General features: G+C 37.8%; 1 protein-coding gene across 1 annotated transcript; it reads left to right on the top strand.

The window, feature by feature from the left end:
* The first annotated feature begins 3,041 nt into the window (after positions 1–3,041).
* Exoc1l (exocyst complex component 1 like) lies at positions 3,042–24,256 on the top strand. Its single transcript, XM_033758931.1, has 3 exons — positions 3,042–3,936; positions 17,948–18,078; positions 23,276–24,256. The coding sequence occupies exons 1-3, from the start codon at positions 3,816–3,818 to the stop codon at positions 23,540–23,542; spliced, it is 519 nt and encodes a 172-aa protein (XP_033614822.1). The 5' UTR covers positions 3,042–3,815; the 3' UTR covers positions 23,543–24,256.
* Positions 24,257–26,377: the final 2,121 nt, after the last annotated feature.

The following is a 26,377-nucleotide window of genomic DNA, read 5'->3' on the forward strand; positions in this document are numbered from 1 at the left end:
AAAAATGTCATTTTCCCATGGTTTCACACTTATATGTTCACTGACAATTCTATAGCATTTCAGAAAATAAATACCGAGTCTAGAATAATCTTTGGCTATGAGGAAAAATGATTTAATAACTCTTAAATATTTGCTAATATGAATGAATGCTGTTTTAAATTTTAACCTCTTTTGTGATGTTAGTTTCCAAAGGTCTAGCATTGTATTCCTCTATATTAAGAAGAATTAATTATTCTTAAGAATTAAGTGTTCTTAATGAAATTTAAGACTAAAATTTTTTCTTATTTCTGCTTTCAATGAGTTGTCATTTGCATTTCTTTTAAGGCTTAATCCTTTGAATTCTTTAATTTTGATAATGTCTGCTAGATTGTTCTCATAGAATTATTTGGAAATCTAGCATTTTTTAGCACTTTAACATGACTTCTTGACTTTTCCTCTATGACTGCAAATCAAACTCATACCATAAAACTGTTCAACAGCGTGGCGAATAGTTTTTGAACAGTGAGAGTTGATAGCAAACATTTCATTTTGCGATTTAGAAGTTACACTGTTACCATGAGACTCCCTGTGCTTCCACTTTTAGTGTTCTTTAAGAACAGACTGGAATACACAGCCTCACTTCCTTCTCTTGTTTGCCTTTGTTAGTACATGTATGAAGTAAGCATAAGGACCTGTACAGAAAGTTGCTGTATTTCCTCCAATTTTAGTATACATGCTGCTAAAGCGAGCACATGCTGTATTTCCTTCAGAAGAGCATTCGAAACTCACGTGTCTAAATACCAAACCTTCAAGACAACAAAATCAAATGGATATTGACTCAGGGTAGGTGACTGGTGAGCCTAACAGCTTCCACTGTTTCTGAAGATGTATCACTGGAAAATCAGCTATGCAAAGAACTTATTTTAATTATTGATTTTTATTCACTTATTTGTTGGTAAATATTTATAAATAAATTAATGGTTGAATAAATGAACGTAATAATGTCCATTACATACCAGGCCCTGCAGCCTGTACATTTTGGGTGCATAGCGAGTCCTAAATACTTGGTTTCTGGTCTCATGGAATCTACAAGGGAATAAAGTACGAAGTTATTCAAACAAATAAATATCTAATTATTATTTCAATGATAATATTGATGAATTGCTATGACTATTTTATTAGTCTGTTTTTCTCCATATGAAGACTAATATATCTAGGAGAAAGAACTAATTTAAATATAAAAGCCGGAAATAATATCACTTTGGGCTGCTGTCATGGGAATTTTTTCCTCTGAAAAACTTGTGAGGTAGTTACATCACTCCACCTTCCATATCTAATTGGATGCCATAGCTTCCAGATTTTTAAAATCCAGGTATATCCTGCATGCATTCCCTCTCTTCCATTTCTTCTTTTATCCAAATTGGTTTTGTAGATTTCCAGAATCCCAGACAGAAAAGGAGAAAATGCAAGTAAGAAAAGACCCTAGAGACTGTTCTTGTGATGAGGAAACTAGGGTTCCTGAAAGTAAATGTTTTCACTCACAATTTAACCTGGCCAACCACCTGCCATTAATTTTTCTTGAGCGCAACCATGGAAAACATTATCAGTTTCCTGCCCCGCGTCATTCCAATCCCTTCCTCCTTGTTAGAAAATTCCACCCCCCAGGAGAGCAGCCAGAAGTGACAAATACTTTCTATTCAGGGATGCCCATGTGACCCAGTTATGGCTACTGAGTTAGAAAGGAAAATCTGCTGCTCATTTCTGGGAAAACTTTTGCTTCCTAAAAAAAAAGAAAAGAAAAAAGAGCCACCCCTGGCTGCCTGCCTGCCTGCCTGCCTTCGTTTCTTTCTTTTGAGCTGAACCATCTCAGCCTGAGGACCACTGCCCACCCCGCAAAAGAAGCCAACATTCAAGGATAGATCAGCAGAGTGGAAAGCACTTTGGGGCTCCCAGATGTGAGCCTTGAGCTGACCTTGGGACTGCCCACCCCAGACCTCTTATTACAGGAGATTACTTTCACTTTACATGGTGTATTCTATTACTTGCAGCTGAATATACTATTGCTTTATTACTCTGGTTTTGGTTTTGTTTGGGGGGTTTTTTGTTTTGGTTTTGGTTTTTTGGTATTTTTTTGTTTTGGTACTGGGGATTGAACTCAGGACTTTGCACTTGGGAGGCAGGTGGCAGAACCACTGAGCTAAATCCCTGGCCCTAGTGATTTATTACTTTGTTTCCCAGCTATTCCACTCAATTTTACAGAACAAGGATTTGTCTTTTTTTTTTTTTTTTCCATTACCATATTCCCAGTTCTTAGAGCCTGGTAAAAGCATGTTAAATGACTGACCAAATGAATGACACCGAATCTTCATTGACTCTCTTCTTCTATAGAATAAAGTCCAAAGGATCAACCTGGCTTTTATGGGCCTTCATGATACAACCTCAATTTTTGTTTCCGACATTATTTTTTCAGTTCATATGTCCTACAACTCAGAAAAATAGGACAATTTCTTGTCCTTTCCAATCCTGCCTTAGTCATTTGTGCTACTCTAACAAAATATCACAGGCTGGGTAATTGACAGGGAGCAGAAATCTTTTCTCTCAGTTCTCAACGCTGGTAGGTCCAAGATGAAGGCGCCATGAAATTCGGCTGTGTGCTGAGAGCTGCCTTTTCTAGAGTGGCAGAGTGCTGTGCACTCATATGGCAGAAGGAACAAGGGCAAGCCAGCCAAAGTCTGCTGGAAGCCTCTTTCTCCTAGGCCTCAATGCTATCCAGAAGGGAGAAGCCCAGGGCCTAAGGCCGCTTAGCAGCACCATCTCTGGATGTCATTCCATTCGCTACCCCTGAATTTTGAAGGGGCCCCTTTCATACACGGCACACCCCTGTGTTTGGGGTGCAGAGCTATGCAACCCTGAGCCTTACTGCAATATGCTCTTCCCACACCTGTTCTCCTCATTCCTCCAGCTCCAGATCGTCCCCGCTGCACTGCTTCAGACCCGCCCAGCCACGTGTATCCCTTTCCTGTGCTGTGTTCCCTTCCCTTTTGCGCCGTGTGTCACTTTTACACGTTGATGGTAGTTATTTGGCTGCTCTGCTAGTACTCATCTCAAACTCCTCAAGGACGGTAGTTTCACCCACACAAGCAAATATAGTGCTTGACCCAGCAGATACTTAATATATTTTTGTGAGTGAAGAAATAATTGGGATTAAAGACGGGCCTGTCTGAATTTCCATTTTAAAAATAATTTAGACCCAGAAACAGGCGCTGATGTTCATGGAAGCAAAGGTCTGAATGCACTGCAGGAGGGGAACAAGACTTGTTGGAGGAAGTGTTAGGAGCGAGCACGGGTGTCTCGTCTCTTGGCAATGAGAGCGAAGTTTTTAATGGAAGAGGATCCCAATCGATGGAGTCAGGCAGCTGATCTATATAATGGCATCAAGCTGAAGCAGTGGTCTTTCTGCACAGCGCTGCTTTGAAAGGGAGAGACTACTAGACCGGAATAACCAGGAGACTCCACAAGTAGATCTGCGATCGTCCCCGGTTGGGGAGCCACAGGAGAGCTCCCGCCAGCCACCTCCCCGAGGCTGGACGCGGAGCTCTGACAGCGGCGGCGGGCCAGCGCCTCTGCTGTGTTTCGGCTGCTGCCTGTCGCCCCGGCTGCCACTGGGCAGATACCGCAGTGAGGGGCTGAGCGCCTCGCTCCGCAGCCTGCGTTTGGGCTGTGAATGAGAAGTCCAAGAGAGGAAAGGTGGGGAGCCTTGCAAATCCCAGCAAGACCTCTCAGAGAAGGAAAGCGAGAGCTTGAGCCAAGAATCAGGCCAAGTGGAAGGGGAGGAAATGTCATCACTGGTGAAGGAGGACTTGCAGAAGAAACTGTTCAAGCCACTCTCGCAGAATCTGTACGAGTTCATAGAAATAGAGTTCTCGGTCCAGGACAGGTATTACCTCTGTGTGTCAGGTAATCCGCTCTTTCTTTTATCATTTGAAAAACGAGGTTACCGTAAGGTGTTTGGACGATAGAGAGGAATTTTTTTTTTTTTGGCATTTATTTTCCTATACATGCACGCATCTTTCTGAGATAGAGCTTACCTATGCTAAGTATAAGAATTTGGATTCTACAGAGTTATTTTTTTAATTTGAATTGCTTAAATGAAAGAAAGAAATTGCATTAGAATGCTTTGATTAACTGTTCAGAAGTGAAATTGAACATGTACTTCTGTTTTGAATCTTATGTCTCCAATCTTTTATTGAATTCATTCACATGGCACGCAGTTTTATTGTGTAAGAGCTCATTTTAAAATTTCAACAAAGAAGTCTCTGTGTATCTTTAAATACGTTAGAGAATTGAATTACACAGCTCTCTTTTCCAACCATGCTGGACAACAAGGTTTCTCCCTTTTCATCCTAAGACAGAACCAAAACCTTAGGCTTTTCTTAAGATTTTTAGACTTGAGCTAGTTTATTTCGAAGAGAAATTATCTTTTAAAATTTGTTTCTCTTATGAGAAAAAATACTTTAATGATAGAAATTAATTCAAGAAGATGGAGCTTTCAGGATAAGGCAATGTTTTCTAAAGTATTTAAATAAAATAAATATTTCCATCATTGTTTTGAAATTCATGATGAATGCCCCGAATAGGCTTTTGCACTTAATTCTGATGTGCCTAACCTGTCATTTTTGTGCTGAATTTAGATAGAAATGCTTGCACCATTACTATAATTAATTTTCAGCCCTCCCCTTCTTGGACCCATACCCTTAATACTTTTCTGAGTCTTAGGAAGAAATAGTTTATAAACTTTATACATTCATGTCATGCTTACCTTGCTAAGGCAGACAACTGCAACAGCTCAGGACTGATAATTATCTTAGGACTTTCTAAAGATGTCCAGAGGGAGTACCATGAGGGAAGTACAACATCTTTAAAGAAAGTGCTAAGAATTATGTAAAATCTTTTTGAATTTTTAAAAATTGTTTCCAGTCTGTTTTTATTTTCATGTATTAGTACATAATGTTTCCATCCCTCATGGGGTGTTGGTACATGGATATAACACACCTTCATTCTTTCTTCATCCTCTTTTCCTCCCCCCATCCCTTGATGCTCTTCCTTTTTTTTTCTTTTTCATATTTGCAGTATGTTTCCATTCTTTGTGTGGAGATGGCACATGCACCTAACTCATCCGAATTCCTTTTTTTCCAACCCTTATCTTTCCCTCCCTCCATCTCTTAACCACCTTCCCCTTTGAGAACATCTATCTCCCTATTTCTGTGTTCTAACTTTTATTTTGCTCTTTATTTTTACTCTGGGTTTCTCCTATAAGGGAAACCATGTGATATTTAAGCTTGTATGCTTGATTAATTTCACTTAAAATTATGGCCTCAAGGCACAAATCTTATAATTTCTAATAAATACAATAATATATACCCAAGAGTAAGAATAGTAGCACATACTTTGCTCTACATATATAGTGTGGGGACTTGGCATATCAAGAAATATAAATACATAATCAAATTAAGAAAGAGAAAGAAATTGAATTATGGAAAAAGGTCAATTAAAATAAGTAAGAGACCATATTGTGCCCTAATAACCAAGTCAATGTATCATTATTTTACTTCATTACTAAAAATGATAATTTTGACATTAAAGTTTAATAATTGTGTACCTATTTTTATTCTTACTTTAAAAAATAACTTTTTGTATAAAGTAGCATACAAATATTTTTAAAGAAAAACTAAAAAACAAGATAACCATGATAATGTATGTATCTAGTTTACAAAATATACCTCAGTGTCTCCCTCCAAATAATATAACTAACAAATCTTGTTCTAGTGGCATAAAACAAGTCTTCTAAGAATTAAATGTTTAGAAATGATTTGATTTTGTATAAGGAAAATCAAGGTATTCTCAAAAATGAGGGAGAGAAGACACTATTAGGATAGAAGTTAATATTTTAAGCCAGGTCATATCACCAATTTTTCACAAGTGTCTTCTGTATCACATCCATTAATATGAGAGCACTTTCTCCAAATGTAACACCTTTTTATGACCCTTGTAAAACCATTTTGACAGAGAAGCTGTTTAAATGATGTCTGGCAGTCCTAAGTCTTTGGTCATATTTACTTAGCAGATTTCCATTGATAGGAATAAGATAACACCGTACTTTTTGAGGTGGGACTCCATACCTGTGTGTTGTCCACTTTTAGGGAGGAGAGTCACATAGTTCTCATTTTCTCTTTACAACCTACAATGTAGCAGTTCTACATTTTTGAGACTCATAGATCCAGAATGGTCAAATTCCATTATGTATTTTTCCAATTAAAGAAAATACATTTGGGGGGTCAGGGGTGAAACTCAGTGGTAGAGCACATGCTTGGTGTGTGGGAGGTCATGTATCTCCATCTATCTATCTATCTATCTATCCATCTTTAACTTTCTACTTATCTGACCAGAGTTTGTCTTCTTACAAGAGTCTGGCAACCAAAGTATTGTCATTTCTTGTTAAATCTTGATGACTTTCTGAGCAATGTCAACATCAGATGTCACAAACTCAATTTTCTTCGCTGTAGTTGGCTAGGATGTGCACTGGAGCCCTCCCTGGACCTCAGTCTCCTCTACCCCAGAGTTCTTGTGGTCATCTTCCCTGGGATTAGCTTCCCCTGACCAACACTGATACCACTAGCCATTCAAATCAGCATCTTCTGATAAAGAAGTGAGGAGCTCTGTTACACGCAGGCACCAGGAAGGGATAAGTCACTTGTACAATGAGGACAAATGAGTTAAGGAAATTCGGAAAGACTTAAAACAGTCTATGGAAACACTAGGCAAAACTGAGCAGGAAAAGCAGCGCATAAGGGAACAAACCTCAGAATGGCTGGAATCAGATCTGGTTATGAAATCTGCCTGTGCTTTTTCACCTACCAGCTGTGCAACCTGGGACAAGAAAATTATCCTCTCTGGTCTCATTGTTGAGATCTGTGTGAAGTGAGAATAAAAACCCTTCCATCTGCATAAAGTGATATCCTATTAAACCCTTAATAGGAAAAAATGATAAATTACATTCCAAATTTCAAAAGATTTTTTAAAAGTAGGGTTAAACTTTATAAATATACAGCAAATTATATTTACTGCAAAAATATATGCTGAAATATATATGACTATATACATTCACAGTAAAAGTAAAATATACAGTAAATAAATATGTATATATTTATTTAACAAGTGATGAAATATACTATGTTTTGCTTTAAATCATAGGCATATCCATATAGAGATTATTTTTAAGTATTCGCATATCTTTAGAAAAACATTTTCCTTTCATAGGTATTAATTTGAAAATATATGGCATTTTCTAGAATTATAAAGTCTGCATAATTTTTCTATACCCATTGGCTTTTGATGTTAGAACAGAACTTTGTCAAATCATTTATAACAAGAAGTGTTAAATAAGACAATAACAAGCTGGGCATGGTGGCACACACCTGTAATCCCAGCACTCAGGAGGCTGAGGCAGGATGAATTCTGTGAGTTTGAGACCAGCCTGGGCTACATAGTGAGTTCCAGGTCAGTCTCAACTACATAGTGAGACCCTGTCTCAATGCCCCCGCAAAAAACAAAGACAATAGCAAGCAGAGGAGGTGGCTAACAGTAATTTTAAAGGCTTCTTTTGGAGCTACTCTTGCTAAATTTGTGAATTCTCAGGATCTTATGAACAGAAAGTAAAAAACTAAAGATTTTTTTTTTTTGGCAATACTGGGATTGAACCCAGGGTTTTGCATTTGCTTGGCAAGCACTCTACAGCCATTTTATTTTATACCTCCATCCATTTTATTCTGAGACAAAATCTCACTGAATTTCCCATCTTAGGGGTGCTCTACCACTGAGCTATACCCTCAGCCTTTTTTATTTTATATTTTGAGACAAGATCTCACTAAATTGCCTAGGCTGGCCTTAGATTTGCCATCCTCCTGCTTCAGCCTCCTGAATAGCTGGATTCCAGGTATGTATCACTGTGCTAAACTTCAGAATAGTCTGAAAGCTGGGCATGTCAGTACATGTCTGTAATCCTAGCACTTTGGACGACTGAGGCAGGAGGAGTGCAAGCTCCAGCACAACATTGGCAGTTTAATGATTTAGCAAAACCCTGTCTCAAAATAAAATATGAAGAGGGTTGGGAGTGTAGTTCAGTGCAGAGGCCCTGAGTTCATTCCCAGTATCACCAAAACATGCAAGCAAAAAGACACCTTAGTTACAATCAGGGTCGTGAGATGGAGAATAAACTTTAAATATTAAAGTAGATTTTATACTTTAAAATTCTTGCACTACCCCCCCCAATGCTGGTGCTAGAATTCAAGGGCTCAGATATTATAAGCAACTGTTCTATCACTGAGGTACATAAATGAAGTCTGTCTGTCTCTTTTTCTCTGTCTCTGTCTCTGTCTCTTTCTCCCTCCCCCCCCCCTCCTCTCTCTCTCTCTCTCTCTCTCTCTCATGTACAAGCAGGGTATTTTGTGGAATAACACTAAATGTCTGTATGGAGAAATGTAAATAAAATATTCTGACTCTCCAAATTGGGGTAATTATAGGTGGGGAGAACAATACTGAACTGATGACACTTCTACTTGAGTCTTTTTTTTTTTTTAACCTTGAATTTTTTTCATTAAGTTTACTGATACATTTCAGGTATACAACAGTTACATTCGTCATGGGGATCTTGTACTTTTACATTATACATCTTGATTCTTATTTTTTCCCCATACCCCTGCCCTACCTTCAACCCTTCCACCCCTCCCTATTTACAAAAACTTTGTTTCCATTTTTTTCCCATTCTCATGTTTTTTTTCTTTCCCTTCTTTCCTTTTCCCTACCCCTCCCACTTCCCTGCCCTTTTAGAACTTTTCTTCCTATTTCACACTATCAATTATACATTTTGATCTTTACTTACACTTTTAGTTTCTTACATCAGAAAAACTATCTGGTATTTACACACGTGTCCTATTTATTTCACGTATGGCCTCAATGTGAACTAGTTAGCTATAAATGTCTCTAGTTTTCTTGTTCTTTATGGCTGAGTACTACTCCATTTTATACAAGCACACACACACACACACACACACACACACACACACATCTTTATTCAGTCTCCAGTTGAAGGGCAATTGGGCCATTTCCAAGTTTTACAAACTGTGCCGCTATAAACATAGGTACGCATATATCACTGTGGTATGATTCTTTTAATTTTGGGGGGAAGATAGCTGGGTCAAATGGGACCTATAATCCTTTCTTTCTTGAGGTATTTCCATACTGATTTCCACAGTGGTTGCACCAGTCTGAACTCCCACCCTTAAATTTTATTTTTCAGTTCTAAAAGTTCTGATAGCTCAGACTTTAGAAGCAGATATTATCTCAAAAATCAACAATACACAATATTGTCATCAATTAGTTACTTCTATTCCCAGTGGCTAATTTACCACTATGGAGCTATAAATGTGGAAATCAAGATGATTCTAAATCTAAGACACATTTGTAGGGCAAATGGACACTTTATGGCATAGCTTTGAAAAGGAAAACTACTTAAAATTTCTCATCAGAATAATCTTACTGATGTGAGCTAAATGGGGTAGCTGAAAGCATGCTTACTAAGTGTCAGAAATAACTGTATTCAGTGCTGCTTACATGCAGTATTCCTTGCTATCTTCATGACACTTAGGAGTATGGAGAAATTCCTGTTTTGCTGATGAGGAAACTGTTGTCACAAGAACATAATAGCCCAAAGTCACAGGTAGTGAATCTGTATATAAAACTCAAGTTATTTCCACCATAGCATCCTGCTTCTAAACAGAAAGAATAGATGTATGTCTTGCTCATGTGCCAAAGGCTATAGCCCTACAGTAAGAGTTACATTCGTCATGGGGATCTTGTACTTTTACATTATACATCTTGATTCTTATTTTTTCCCCATACCCCTGCCCTACCTTCAACCCTTCCACCCCTCCCTATTTACAAAAACTTTGTTTCCATTTTTTTCCCATTCTCATGTTTTTTTTCTTTCCCTTCTTTCCTTTTCCCTACCCCTCCCACTTCCCTGCCCTTTTAGAACTTTTCTTCCTATTTCACACTATCAATTATACATTTTGATCTTTACTTACACTTTTAGTTTCTTACATCAGAAAAACTATCTGGTATTTACACACGTGTCCTATTTATTTCACGTATGGCCTCAATGTGAACTAGTTAGCTATAAATGTCTCTAGTTTTCTTGTTCTTTATGGCTGAGTACTACTCCATTTTATACAAGCACACACACACACACACACACACACACACACACATCTTTATTCAGTCTCCAGTTGAAGGGCAATTGGGCCATTTCCAAGTTTTACAAACTGTGCCGCTATAAACATAGGTACGCATATATCACTGTGGTATGATTCTTTTAATTTTGGGGGGAAGATAGCTGGGTCAAATGGGACCTATAATCCTTTCTTTCTTGAGGTATTTCCATACTGATTTCCACAGTGGTTGCACCAGTCTGAACTCCCACCCTTAAATTTTATTTTTCAGTTCTAAAAGTTCTGATAGCTCAGACTTTAGAAGCAGATATTATCTCAAAAATCAACAATACACAATATTGTCATCAATTAGTTACTTCTATTCCCAGTGGCTAATTTACCACTATGGAGCTATAAATGTGGAAATCAAGATGATTCTAAATCTAAGACACATTTGTAGGGCAAATGGACACTTTATGGCATAGCTTTGAAAAGGAAAACTACTTAAAATTTCTCATCAGAATAATCTTACTGATGTGAGCTAAATGGGGTAGCTGAAAGCATGCTTACTAAGTGTCAGAAATAACTGTATTCAGTGCTGCTTACATGCAGTATTCCTTGCTATCTTCATGACACTTAGGAGTATGGAGAAATTCCTGTTTTGCTGATGAGGAAACTGTTGTCACAAGAACATAATAGCCCAAAGTCACAGGTAGTGAATCTGTATATAAAACTCAAGTTATTTCCACCATAGCATCCTGCTTCTAAACAGAAAGAATAGATGTATGTCTTGCTCATGTGCCAAAGGCTATAGCCCTACAGTAAGTGGTTCATATGTATCATGGTATCTACCATCGATATTTGTGGTACTGATGATTAAACACAGGGACATTCTGACACTTAGCTACGTCCCTGTCCCCTTTTATTTATTTAGGTTTTAAGACAGGGCCTCACTAAATTACCCAGACAGAACTTGAACCTGCCATCCTCTTTCCTCAGCCTTCTAAATTATGGATGATAATATTGAAGTATACAGTGACTAACTCACTCAGATCACCAACTAGTAAGTGACAAATGGAGGCTTTAAATTTAGGTCCACTTGTGCCTAACCACAGGGCCGTACTGCTTTCTATAGGTGCACTGTGAACACACTAGACTAGAGCCCTTAAAGCCCACCTTGCGTGAGCCCCACTGCCTGGTCCTCTTTGTTTCTTTGATGCTCTGTCCCACACAACCACTCTCCTTCTCTTCCACTGTCTCTCATATTTCTATAAGTACAGCAATAACACATGATCTAACTTGCTTACAGCCAATCACTTTACTATTTTTATTTTTTTTATTTTTTTTTCTGGGACTGGGGACTGAACTTGGGACCTTGCGCTTGCGAGGTAGACAGCAGAACCACTGAGCTAAATCCCCAACCACTTTAATATGTTAAAGACACACAATATAGCCCAAAAATTGATTTTATAAAAATATTTCTAGAAAAATACTATCTGAAAACTACTATTTTAGCCTGGGATTTGACTCAGTGGTTCTGCTGCATGCCTCACAAGAGCAAGGGCCCAAATTCAATCCCTAGTACCAAAAAAAAAAACTCTTTTAGCCTGGCATGTGATGCACACTTGTAATCCCAGTACTCAGGAGGCTGAGGCAGGAGGATTTCTGTGAATTCGAGGCCAGCTTGGGCTACATAGTGAATTCAAGACCAGCCTGAACTACATAGTGAGACTCAAAAAACAAACAAAAAGAAAGAAAGAAAACGATTTTAGTCTTCTCAACAACCTCAAGGTTGTTATCAATACACTGTAACATTTCTTGAGGCTTTCTGCAGTATCTTGTAGTAATTTTTCCTATTATTTGGCTTAAAAGATAAAAATATTCAACATTAAGATTATAAAATTAAAAAATCATTTATTTAAAGTATTTTATGCAACTTACTTGTAAAACTTTCTCCCAAATTACATTTAATCAATTTATCGATTTTCTTTCCTTTTAGCCTCATGAATACATACTATTTTGCCATGATAAAAGAGGCATTTTATTAATGGCAAAGATTATTTTAAAATTAAAGCAAAAATAAACGATTGCTATAAAGTTAAGATTGGAATTGCAAAGATGTCAACTAAAATATTTAAATTATGAAGTTTTCTGATCTATAGATGCCATTGTTAAGACCACAATAGAAGTTCTGGTGTTAGTACCCGACACTCCCATTTTCACTATCACACATTTCTGTCTTTAGACAATGTGATAAGCGACCTCTTTGCCATTGCGTTAATGCAGAGCTGCCATTTAATTTTAGCTGGCAGAAAAGCTCAAGAATGGAAATCAGGGGTTGGGTCAACTCCAGCCTGAGCGGACGTCTTTGGCTCATGGCTAACTCGAATGTGTGAAGCCTCGTTCACTTTAAAGAAGGCTCTTGTGTGGAATAAAGGGGCTGTATTCTCTGTGTGCTACATCCTGTGATTAAAGGTTAACTTTTAAAGTATGATCTTTTTTTTTAGTCTGGTGTTAGTGGAACAGAGCCCACCTCCAAACCATCCTTTATGGAACTTGACAAGAAAATCTTCTAAAAATGCAAATGTAAGAACGTAAGCCTACCCATTCAATTAAAATTCTACACACACACACACACACACACACACACACACACACACATACACACAGCCTTTACAATAACACCTGAACTCCTTATTTGGTATTCCAGACCCTTCAGGGGCTAACTCCTGCCTACCTCACATCCTACTCCTTGTAGGCCAACAGTGTCAAATTCTTCTAACTACTCACAGTTTTGAGTATGGTGCACCTTTGTTCCCTAGAGCTCCTGTTAGCCCTTTCTTCTTTCTCCTAACCCCAAATGCCCTTTACAGCTCAGATTACCTCCCTCAGGAAGCTCCTCCCAAAGTCCAGCAGATGAACATCGCCCTCCTCTGTGTCCCTCCCCTTCCCTGTCCCCACCTCAGTCAGAGCACAGTGAATATTTTTTTTTCTGCCGGAAGCCCCCCTCCCTGCAGCCTAGGGAAGCAGCAATGGTGCCCTATAGGAATTCAGTTTTTCAGTTCCTAGCACAGTGCTTGGTATAAAAGGGTACTTGAACGTTTATCACCTTAATAAGTTGAATGTGTGGCTGTCCAGTTAATCAGCTGATTATCACAATGTAGATGAGACAGTGGAATTTATTCCCCGAAAGATTAGATTTTCATACCATATCATTTATGTCTTCATATTTCCTCATCCTCATTCTTTTTCACCCTCTGAAGTAACTAGTAGAATGTGAGATGCATAGCTGGAACAAGTACTTTGTCCTTAGAGGGTTTGGTTTTTTTTGAGGGGTGGTATTTTCTTTTTAGCACTGGAGATAGAACCCAGGGCCTTTCCACCAAGTAACATCCCCAGCCCATTTTTTTATTTTGAGACAGTGTAAGACCAAGAGCCTTACTAACCGCTCCAAGGAGCTCAACAGCCGTGAGAATCACCCAAGAAGGAGCACACCAGACAAGTTGGAATGAAACAAACCTTTATTAGTCTGGCCAGACAGCACTGCCAGAGCCAAGTAGCTCAGAGAGGTGCTAGCTCAGGGGCTGAGGTCTTCTTATAAGGGGATACAGGGGGAGTTAACATTCAAAGCTTGCATTCAGGTGGCAAAGGTTAATGGTCTGCTGATTCGCACTGGTGGCCAGCTGTCACGTATTCAGCAGCAACACGTTGATGGTTAACAGATGCCTACAAGATGTTCTAAGATCTTAAAAGCATTTTGGGTTTAAGCAGTTTTCCCTGTTGAAGATAAGGGGAGGGTGAAACAACAGTCTCTGGGCATTAGCTGGAGTCACTTTAGCTCAGTCAGGTCTCACATCAGGGCCAAACTATGTTGCCCAAGCTGGGCTCAGACTTGCAATCCTCCTGCCTCAGCTTCACAGAGTGGTAGGGTTACAGGCATGCACCACCACCCTCAGTTTATCCTTAGGTTTTGAAGTAGACCTTTTGTCTACACAGATGCGACTGCCTCCTAGTAGGAGGAACTGTCTCCAAGACCTTCCTGGCTTAGTAAGTGTGGCAAAATCAGCTGTGCCTCCACTCCAGTGCATCGACCTAATGTTTTCCTTCGAATCCTTTCCTCTTACCAGAGTGAACTTAGTAGACCTTTGTGGACGAACCATTTTTTTCAGGCTAAGAAGCTCCCACCAACTGCTGTACAATGTCTGAAGGATTCTGGACTCTGAGCCAAAATTGATTGACCCCAAGTCATCCACTTGAGACCCTCTCCAAACATGTCCCTCCATCGATCCTCTGTTCCCAAAATGTACCAGCCCTTCTCTTCTAAACTCACTGAATGCAGGACCAAAACCATAACCTTTAGCCTCCCTTCTTAAATTTCCCTTTTTTAAATCTTACCTAACCCAAGGACCAGTAGGTGAAAGAGTCTCCCGCACACCACTCTCTGCCCTCGCCATCGTGGAGAAACTGTCTCGTCTAACAAAAATGACTTTGCAGGGATGTCTCCAAACCTTTCAAATATTTCAGCCTCTGGATTTCATGGCATTATACCACTGGGCTGATCTCTTTCCCAAGGCCTTCTCAGTCCTTTTTGCTAGCATCTCTTTTTTTCTTCACTTTTTCTCACCTTTTTCCTCTCTTTTCCCTCTAAACTTGGTCTTGAAAATCTCACCGCACACAACATTTTAAATTTATATATCCATTCCTAAAGTACAAACACTTCCAATCTCATTCTCTTCTGAAATAATTTGTAGATACCTCACCTATACATCAAAAACAAATTTTCCCACCAAAACAGCTCACCCTCCACACTTTTGTGTTTGTATTTGCATCCACTGTTGGGTTTCCATCCAGTGCCATCGATGCCTCATCTACAACCTTCCTTGGATTTGCCACTTTTCATACCATTGCCCACATCCTAGGCCTACATTACCACAACAGCCTGTAAAACAAAACAAAACCTTTCAGCTACTAAGTCATGGTTTAGATCTGAGGTGTTTCCCCAAAGCCTTGTGTTTGGAAGGTGCTTGGATCACAAGGTGCTATACTAATTAGTAGATTCGTCAACTGAGGAATCCATAGCTGAATGTGCTATTAGGAAGTGAGTCCTAGTAAGAGGCGATCATGACAGCATGACCAGGAAGGGTGTATCTCCCTCCCTACTTTCTCCATTCTCCCCCTGTGCCACCATGATGTGAGCAGTTTTCCTCCACTATGCCCCTCTGCCATGCCATTTCTTTCTTGGAGCCAGCCAACTATTATCTAAGCTATGAGCCAACATCAACCTCCCCTGTAAATTGTGGGTGATGAATATTGTGTCTCAGCAACAAGAAAGTAACTAAGAGATACTAAAAGTACATACCAATCCAAGACCTTTACATATCTTATTTGCTTCAGTCTTTATAAGTTTGTGTCATTCCAATGTCCATTTACAACATGAGAAAGTGAGGTTTATTCTCTCTAGAGATTAAGTGACCTTGTCATACCATGCTGTGAGGTTGTGACTCGACTCCAGACCCTCTAATGCCAGAGCCAACTGAACCACGTTGTCATCCCCAGGGCTCTCTAATTCCTCTTTCTTTTCTTCTTCAATGTATCCTCTGCATTGCCACTGCCACTGCCTTTAACAGGGCACCATGTTATCAGCAAGGAGGAAGGACACTGACAGTGGGTACTGCAGCATGAGCTTGCAAGTCTTAGGCTTGTCAATCTGCCCTCACCCGCTTCTCTAGCAACTGGTAACCTTGATTTCAGTATCACATTTGCCCTCAGAGGAAAGCTACTCCCCCCACCAGCCCCAATTCTATAGCCCTTGATATCGTGGCCAGCCGCCCCTTTCTCTTGTGAAAAGAATGAATTCAGACATTATGATACCACAGTGGCTTTTGCTGCTTTTTAAATCCTGAGTCTATCAAAACATTTTCACAACTTCCTCAATCTAATTAATCCTATTGCCTCTCATGTGCTAAGATTAATCTATACAGTCCACTTCCTTCTTTCTACCTTGTGGAGTTTAACTTCTCTTTTTCATTCATTTCTTCATGCTTTTCTTCTCCTAGAAGTGCCTCCAGAATGATGACTGCCTTTCCAAACTACCCTAATGTTAAAGCCTTGTGTATTTCTTCTGTAATCCCTTCTTTTACTATAACAGTCCTCTCCCTTCTCAGAATTCCTGTTAAACATTTAATCTGCTCCACATCCCTTAGCTATCACTCTAATTTTATTGTTTTACATCTACACAAGCAGGAAGGCAAGGGTCTTCGTACATTTTGTGCTGCTGTACCAGAATACTTGAGGCAGGGTCATCTAAGAGCAGAGATTATTCCTTATAGTTCTGGGAACTGGGAACTCCAAGGTCAAGTCAGGTCATGCTCTTGCTGTGTCATTTCATAATAGAAGGCAGAAGGATGAGAGTGTGTGAGAGAATGAGAAAGAGTGGGGAGGAAAGCAGGCCACACTCAGCCTTTCATGGGAACTCATCCCCCAGTTATAACCCCACTCCTGTCAACCACACTTCAAGGAAGACACTTATGACCCAATCTCCCCTCAAAGGTGCCACCTCATAGCACTATTGCGATGGGGATTAGTTTCCCGTGCAAAAGCTTCAGTGGAATCGTTCAGACTACAGCAGTGTATTAAAGTGAATCAAGAGAAAGTCTTCCTCAAACAAAACTTGTCTTACTCTTAAAAGACCAGCCTGCAACTCTATAAATGTCATTTATTTTGAAAAAAAATATTTAGACACTTGGTCCCTACATGCAATCGCTTAGTAATATACTATTAAATGTGACTCGTGTGTTAGCCTCATCTCCTAATGAAATTATACATTTCTAGAGAAAGGGACCATGTCTGTTATTTGCCTCCCCTGTGGCACTTATAATCTAATAAGCAAACAGCAACTGCTAGGTAAATGCTCTTTTTATTAACTCATTGATAATTTTCAACACAGGAGCTCTGTGCTCAACCGTTGATTCTTCTGATGTGTTTATCTGAGACAGAGACAAATTATTTTAAAACCAGGAAATCATTTCCCTCATTTTGTTTACATAAAATTAGCAAAGATTTTCCACATCTTTCAAATACAGTACTAAAAACCTTCTGTGCTGGCGCCATATTTTGAACACTGTAACTTGAGAGACATGCTTGAAAGAATTTAACATCTCAAACGACATCAAACAGGTCAATGGTAGCTGAGCTGCAGGCACTTCTACATTCTATGAATCATTGCAAATTTAGAAAAAGTATCTGAATTCTGTAACCCTGCTTGGTCACACTTCAGTTGTGCATTGCTATGTGAGCAGAACTGTTTGCTTTTCTTACCTCACTTTCATATATTGTCATAAATTGAAATTTCGAATTGTTCTGGTAAACACTTGGGCGCTGACTAGGTGGTAAGCCTTTTCTTTCCTGCCCCAAGTTAAGCCTCATTCACCACTACAAAACTCAGTGCTCAGAGCAGGTAGCTTAATGTTCTATCCAACAGACACAACTGTGGTGGTAGCAAAAATCAAGTTAATCCAGGGAGCCAATGTAGAGGGCTATTCATAAATGTTCATATACATGATGGCTCGAATTCAGAGTGCAGCTACAATGTAGGTTCAGAATCATTAATGAAAAAGAGTATACATAAGTACTGAAAAATGTGACTTGAATGATTTATCATCTTTGAAGAGTTTATGTAAACTAAGTACTTTTCTGTCCTACAGTGACCAAAAATGAAGAAGTTAAAATAATTATGGTGAAACACTACAGAATAGGTTTAGATGAAAAATATGAAGTAACAAAAAAGTGGTCTTTGAATGATCTGCAGATGATTGATGGAAAAGAAGCAGATACTGTAAGTGTTACATTTTCTAAGGGAGATATTGGATCAATATGCTGGGGATCTTTATGTTCAGCACCCTATTGCATATATTCTTGGCTGTACTAAGTGCTAAGGTGACACTATGTTTTTAAGTAGTATGGATTAATTTTCTGGGATTATCTGCTGCCTTTTTTGTTCTGCTTTTATGAGTTTAATTTTGAATTTTTCCTATTAAATTTGCAAGTATCTTTCTCAAGTTCTCTTAACAGATTAAACACAATCTACCTGGCAGTTCTGAAACTTTGAATGCCATTTTTCCAAACGTATGACCCTTCTACCAATACTCTCTCAATCCCAGTTTCTTCTGTAAATTTTAGAGATTTCTTCCTTTCCTTTGTCAGCAAACCCACTTCATCTGCCAGAAAGATCACGTTGCTTGAAATCCCTACAACTTTAGAGTTAAAAGGGGGAAAAGAGCAAGTGCTTTAGTCTTCCCCATTTGACCACTTAACACGTAGCTTTCTCTTTCTGTCCTTGAACTCTTCTGTTGATAAAGAGCTCATTACTCCCAGCCCTTGAGCTTCAAGTGTCCATGCCGCTTAATTAAGTACTGATTCTTGAGGCTTAGACTGCTCAAGCACCCCAACATTTTATCCCACTCTCATATTTCCCACTGGGAAAAGTCCTACATATGACACCATACCCCTATGCACCCATTCATTACGGATGTAAACAGTTGCAGCCATAACCACAGACTGCAGTTCTTGGATTACCCTATCTGCCTTCTGGATGGGAAGCTCCTTAAATAGTAGGGCCATGATATTTACTCTTTATCTTAGTTTTCTGCCTCATAGATGTTAGGCACTCAATAAATATTTGTGATGAGAACTTTATTGTATTTATTCTTAATGCTAATGTCTCATATTAATAGTTTGGCATATCAACTCTTCTAATATCTTGATTTTTTTATAGATCTATAATATGATACAGATTTAATGAGCAGAATATTTAAGACTTCATCCAAGATTTTATCACTAGGCAATTGATGGTATCATTACTAATGGTATTTCAGTGTGTTGCCTGCTAATATCCCACACTTAGTGAACTCTTTTTTTTTTTTTTTCTTGGTACCGGGGATTGAACTCTGGTCCTTGCGCTTGCAAGGCAGGCCACCAAACCGCTGAGCTAAATCCCTGGCCCCTTAGTGAACTCTTAAGAGGTGCCTGGAAACAAACTAAGCTCCCTCCATATTTAATTTTAGATAATTATGATAAGATTCATACATTAGATTCTACTACTCCTATTTTACAGATGAAGGAAATGAGACTTAAAGAGAGACTACCTGAATGGCTCAAAGTCACATAACTATTAGGGCCAGGGATTTAGCTCAGTGGTTCTGCTGCCCGCCTTGCAAGTGCATGGTCCCAAGTTTGATCCCCTGTACTACTGAGTGGCAAATGTAGACCTTACCCAGAAATGTATTAATTAGTCTTTAGATTACTTACTTAAGCCTTATAAGTTCATATATTTATTCATCTCTTTGTTTAGTCATTTATTAAGGATTTATATTATAAATTTTATAATATTCCCGGGCTCTGAGGATAAAATAGAGAATTAGCCCTAAGTACTTCATTCTGCCTTAATTTATGAATTAATCATCTATTATAAATATCTAAAATTTATCCTATACTGAAATAAGTATGTTTTCAGCTATTGTTTGACTAATAACTAGGATTCTACTTTTAAAACTTAGCGTGTTGACAGGACTCTTTGGTGAATGAATGCTGGATTTCATTGTTTTGTTTCCTAAGTATTCACATAATAGTTTTCTGAAAGCATATTTAACTTAAATTTTACTTAGGAATTGGTTAAACATATTCTTGCATATCCATAAGATGGAAGAGGATTAACCATTACAAAAATGTGTTTCCAAAAGAATACCTCAAATATAATTGTTCAGCATTTAATAAGGTTTTTAAAATTCAGATGCATGTAAAACTTTACTGAACAGTATGCCAAATTTACATACTCTATCATGTTATTGAAATCTACATCTTAAATTTTAATAAAAATGCACATAGATGTATGTGTGCAACTATGTGCATAAATGAAACAAACAGTATGTTAATAATAATTATATGATAGTTACAAGTTATTATTTTCTTCTTTATACTTTTCTGTACTTTTCTATATACTGCCCAACTTCTGTGCCGCAAGGAATTATATTAACAATTCACATCAAATTTGCCAAAGTGTAGTTCAGGAATTGTCTTCACTCAGTTTTGCCCCCAGTGTGTTTTTTCTTCTTCTTCTTTTTCTTCTTCTTCTTTTTCTTCTTCTTTTTCTTCTTCTTCTTCTTCTTCTTCTTCTTCTTCTTCTTCTTCTTCTTCTTCTTCTTCTTCTTCTCCTCCTCCTCCTCCTCCTCCTCTTCTTCTTCTTCTTCTTCTTCTCTTTTCTCACATTTCTCAACTATTACTAATATGGCAATTATTTTCTATAATTTTGGCTGATGCCCAGAACATGTCCATCTCACCTGGCAACTTAGACTCATTCGAAGCAGTTAGCTGTGTTCTGTCTCTTTCTTACCTTCCTTGGCCTCTCAGGCTCAGCATTACTCATCCCTCCCCTTTCTGTTTGAAGATCATGGCCTTTAGTAAACTAAATATAAAAGAGAAGCTGAATGTTTTAATTTTTCTTTCCCCTTGAGACCTGTAATATAAAATTGCTACAAGAAAAACTATGCTATCAAAAAAGTAGTTATTTTAAAGATTTATTTTCTACAGATGAAGTAAAAATACCTCACTGTCTTGAGAATTTCTATTACTCTGTCTTGGAATTGAATCCTCAGGAGTCAGCATTTACTACATTTTTCTCAATTGCACTGATACAATTATAAATAGAGCAATTTCAAGCCAGAAAGTTGTCAACTAAAATGAAATGGAATTGAAATTGAAGTTAATTCATGAAGCAGAAATAAAAATGATGTGGTATCTGGAGGCAGGTAGAACGATGGGGCAAAAGATGGAGCTGGCTGGCTGGCATTTTGATTCTTTTCCTGGCTCTGCCAATAACTACAAATGCAGCCTGAATTTCACTTCTCTGAAAACTATTCCCCATCTGTAAGCCAGGGATTACTGAATAATATGTGAGATCCCCACTGTAGCTCTAGAAATCTATCAAAGAAAGAAAGAAGCAGGGAGAGAGATGGAGAAAGGAAGGAAGGGAAAAAAGTCTACGTGCAAGCATATTCAGCCTTCGATTATTACATGAAAGGAAAAGGTAAATCCTTTCTAAGGATCTCAAAGACATGAAGGAGATGTTCTACATGATGAAGAGCAAAAAACTGGGAGAGAAAAGTACACAAGGAATGTGTATTAATCAATCTGCAAAGGGAACTATAATTTATTACACTCCATACTAGGCAGTTTGTGTGATTAACCTCATGTAAGTTTCATAGCAACTCTATCTTAAATGGAAGGAAAAGTGATGGTTATCCAGTCATGGTGGTGCACACCTGTATTCCCAGCACTCAGAAGGCTGAGGCAGGAGGATCACTGCAAGTTCAAGGTCAACCTGGGCTACACAGTGAGTTCAAATCCAGCTGCACTGCAAAGCAAGACCCTGTCTCAAAAAAAGCAAAACAAAGCAACAACAAAAAAAGTGATGGTCAAATCAGACAAGTAAAGTAGTTGATAGCAAGTTATATTAGAGAATCAAAAATGATCATCTAACTTCAAGACATGTTCTTTTTCCTGCCTTTTGCAAGAATGTTCCTATTTGAAAATATATAAGTTGTTTGTATATAATGTTTACTTGCCACACGCTAATGAGTTAATACTCTTATGGGCTTTGGTCCCTCCGTGCTCCTTTGTCATTTAGAATAGTGTTTACCTCCGCTTCTTTTACCTAAGACTACTTCGGATCAGTCCAACACACATTTGCTGGGAACTCAGTAGTTACCATGGATAAACACCAGGAACACAAAGATAAATAATGCAGAATCTTTGCCCTCAAGGAGAGTTAGGAGTCTGGCAGATAGCCAGGGATTTAGCTCAGTGGTTCTGCCGCCTCGCACGTGCAAGCACCAGAGTTTGATCCCTGGTGTCTCCCCCAAAGAATAAACTCAGAAGAGTTAGGCAAATAATGAGTGTAAAAGCATTTTATAAACAAAAATGCATTTTGCACATTGTATAAATGCAAGGCTCATTATCAGCGTGGCTAATAACAGTAGCAATGGTAATTGTTTTAAGCTATAAGACATAGATTAGATATGATGTCTACTTTTCTTGAAAACACCTTCACTAGAAATATAGTAGTCTGATAGGAGGCAGTTGTAATTTGTCAGTTTCTGTCAAATGACCTAGTGGTCCTTAGACTATTAATGTCAAAGATAATACCTTGCTGTTAATTTTATTTTATTTCATTTTAGGCAGGGTCTCATTATGTAGCTCAAGCTGGTCTTAAACTGTCTCTGTAGCCCAGGCTAGCCTCAAAGTGACAGCAATCCTCCTGCCTCAGCCTCCTGAGTGCTGGGATTACACGTGTGGCTTGCTGTTGATTTAAAAGTCATCAAGTTGGTGATCTGTAGTATGCTAAAGGCTAATTAGCCATCTCGTATTTCCCCTACTCCTCTTTAGTGATAGCGTAAAGGACCCAACTCCTAGTAAAGGCAGGGAGAAATCTTTTCTCCCTTCCACAAGTCTGTAAGTGAATCTATTCTCTTCTACCATCCTTACTCATTCTCTGAAATTTACTGTATTGGGAAGAATTGATTACTCCATATTCTATGACCCATTTCATTTGTATAATTAAAAAGACATAGAAGCTTAAAAGTAATTTTTCTGTGGGGGGGGTGTGCTGGGGATTGAACATAGAGTCTTTATATTGAGATATGTCCCTAGACTCTTTATATTTTACTTCAAGAAAATGTCTCACTAAGTCATTAAGTTGCCCAGGCTGGGCTCGAACTTGCAATCTTCCTGCTTTCAGCCTCTCAGAGTGCGGGTATTACAAGCATGTTCCACCATGCCTGGTTTAATTCTTTTATTGCTTATTCTTTTAAAACAATTTTATTTGAAGCAGGTAGCTTTAAAAAAACTCGCTTGTAGGTTTCAGAAATATGTTTTACACTGATACTTTTCAGTCAAATAACATATCCAAGAGAATATGAAAGAATCCAGGGAATTACTTTCATGATTACAAATTAAATTGTTCTCTCTTTCTCTTCTAGGACAATCCCTTTTTTGATCTTCACTTCAAGAAAGTGTACAGTTTAGAAGCATATAGTTGTGCTTCTAAATATGCCTTTGCTCGAACTGTAAATAAGCTGAATCATGCCTATCTGAAGAAAGACTTACAGATTGTGAACTTTGATTCTACTTATATTAACGATGATTCTATTTGGTCCTCCAATAACAAAGATTGCTTGGTCCTCATGAGAATATGCTTTTATGCTTTCAATCTTGTGTGCTTGTCCCTATGTCCCTTGCCACTTTGAAGATATATTCTATATTCCTTCATCAGTGCCCTAGAAAAACTAGTTCACCAAGTAAATACTGATAGTCAAAAATTTTTCCCTTCATCAGTAGTAATTATTTATATGAAAATAAAGTGATACTTTGTGAATTGCAGTGAAATGTGTTTTAATGCTATCATTCAACACTTGAGACTTTTTGGTCAGTGTATTCCATGGTAATGTTAGAAGGAGTTGCATGGTCTTTACCAAATTAGTGTTCTACTAAAGAGCATCAAGTGCCTTAAAAGACCTAAATATAGGTAAAGATATCCTATGTTCATAGATAAGAAGACTTGATATTTTCAAGTACTACCTAAATCAATCTGCAGATTCAATTCATTAGCTATCAAAATTGTTATGCCTTTATTGCAGAAATGGAAAAAAATCAAGCCTCAAAATAAATATGGAATTTCAGGGAACTCTGAATAGCAGAAGAATCTTAGAAAAGTTGTACATAGTTAAAGGACTCACACTTTCTACTTCAAAATTCACTAAAAAGCTATTGTAATAAAGTGTAGATCTGACATAAGAATAGACAGAGATCCAAAGTATAAATAATTTAAAGAGTAAGAGAAAAGATAGGCAAGTAGAGAGACAGATCTTCGGTAAATGAAAAAGGGATCTTGAGATGGAAGGAGAGGCAGGGAAGAGAGGGGAAAGACAATGAAAAGAAGATATGTACATGTAACTACCTCCCACAGTGAATATCATTATTATATACTATAAACAAATAAATATTTTCTGTATATAAAAAAATAAATAATTTTAAAATAAATCTATGCATTGCTGGTTAATTGATTTTTTAAAATGATGTCAAGTCCATTCAAAAAGGAAAGAATGGTCTCTTTAATAGATAGTTCGGAGATAAGGTTAGCCACAACAATGAAGTTAGATTCCTACCTCATACCATATACAAAATCTAACTTAAATTGGACCAACAAGCTAAATATAAGAACAAAATGTAACAGTTAATCTTAAGGAATTTGGGTTTGATAGTGAATTCTTATAAAATCAAAGGCATGAAAAACAAAAAAATTGAATTGGACTCCATCAGAAACAAAAATGTGTTTGCATCAAATGACATTTTCGAGAAAATGAAAAATCTACAGAATGCAAGAACATATTTGTAATTCTATCTGAAAAGGGTTTAATATCCCGAATACATAGAGAACTCCTATAACTCAGTAACAAAAAGACAATCCAATTTAAAAAATGGCAAAGGACTTGACTAAATATTTCTACCAAGAAAATATTTAAATGATCAATAAGCACAGAAAATAAACTCATCATCATTAGTCATTACAGAATGCAAAGCAAAACCAGAAATGTGAAGTGATATGCCACTCCACTGCTACTAGGGTGACTATTTTTTATAAAAACCAGAAATGGAAAATAACAAGTGCCAGTAAGGCCATGGAAAAACAAGATCTCTCTTAATAGCCAGTGAGGATATAAAATGATGCAGGCATTGAGTAAAACAATCTGGCAGTGCTCCAGACCAACCCTGTGCATGAGAAATGGCCCCAAGACATGGTAAGGTCAAAGAAAAGAAGAAGACAGATGGAGGGCTGCACAGAGTACAATTTGTTAGCGACTTGCTGAGTATAGTCCTGGGTGGCAGTAAAAGTTATATCTCTGTGATTTGGGTTAAAAGGAGGGGCATATATAACAGGACAAAAGTGACTTTATCCAAGCTAGAAATATATCTGGTTTATCTCAAGCTAATATCAAATACTTCTGGCACTCTCCAGGTGTTAATAGCACCACAGTCCAGTCCAGGTCCAGCCATAAAGCTCCACATACTACTCTAATAGTTTTATTCACAGTGTGCTGGGAAACTATACAGGGAAAACCAACAGGATTACTCCCCAGTAGTCATGCTCAGGACAACTGCAGTCAGGACAAGCTGAACCCATATAAGCAGTTCCTCAAAAAGCTAAAGTTATCAAAAACCCACCAATTCACTCCTAGGTATCCAGAGGAATTCAAAAGACCCAAAGGAATAAAAAACAAGGACTCTAATAGATATTTGTACATTAGTGTTCATAGTAGGTTGACTTCCTGGACTGTTTATAGCATTATTTCCAATACTTAGACATTGGAACATGTAACCATCAACAAATAAATTAATAAAGTGTGGTATAGCCATACAGTGGAATATCATTTGGTCTTAAAAGAGTGAGGTTTTCATGTATGCCACAGTTTGGAACACTTTGAAAATATGGTAAGTTAAGAGGCCAGATACTAAGGGAAAAATATTTTTATGATGCCTAAAAGTTTTTATTAAGTTTATTCATACTTTTTAAGTGTACAGTACAGTTACATTCATCTTTGGGATCTTGTACCTTTACATGAGGTATCGTAGTTCTTATTTTTTCCCCATACCCATGCCCTCCCTTCACTCACTCCACCCATCCCTATTTACAAAGACTGTTTCAATTTTTAAGGAAAAATATAGCATGATACCACTTATACTAAATTTCTGGAAGAGTCTAAATTTCAGAGGCAAAAGAGAAGTCAGCAGAGACCTGGAGGAGAAAAAATAGGGAGCTCTTAATAACTAATAAAACAATTCAATAATTATTTAAAATTAAAATTAAACTGATAATATTTTAATAATAATAAATTTTTAAACCAATTTAAAACTGAACAGTTTAATAACTGACCCATCGCTATATACAAACTGTTTCAATTTTTAAGGAAAAATATAGCATGATACCACTTATACTAAATTTCTGGAAGAGTCTAAATTTCAGAGGCAAAAGAGAAGTCAGCAGAGACCTGGAGGAGAAAAAATAGGGAGCTCTTAATAAAACT

Source organism: Fukomys damarensis, unplaced genomic scaffold (assembly GCF_012274545.1).
Source record: "Fukomys damarensis isolate Sample0158 unplaced genomic scaffold, DMR_v1.0_HiC HiC_scaffold_35, whole genome shotgun sequence".
NCBI lineage: Eukaryota > Metazoa > Chordata > Mammalia > Rodentia > Bathyergidae > Fukomys > Fukomys damarensis.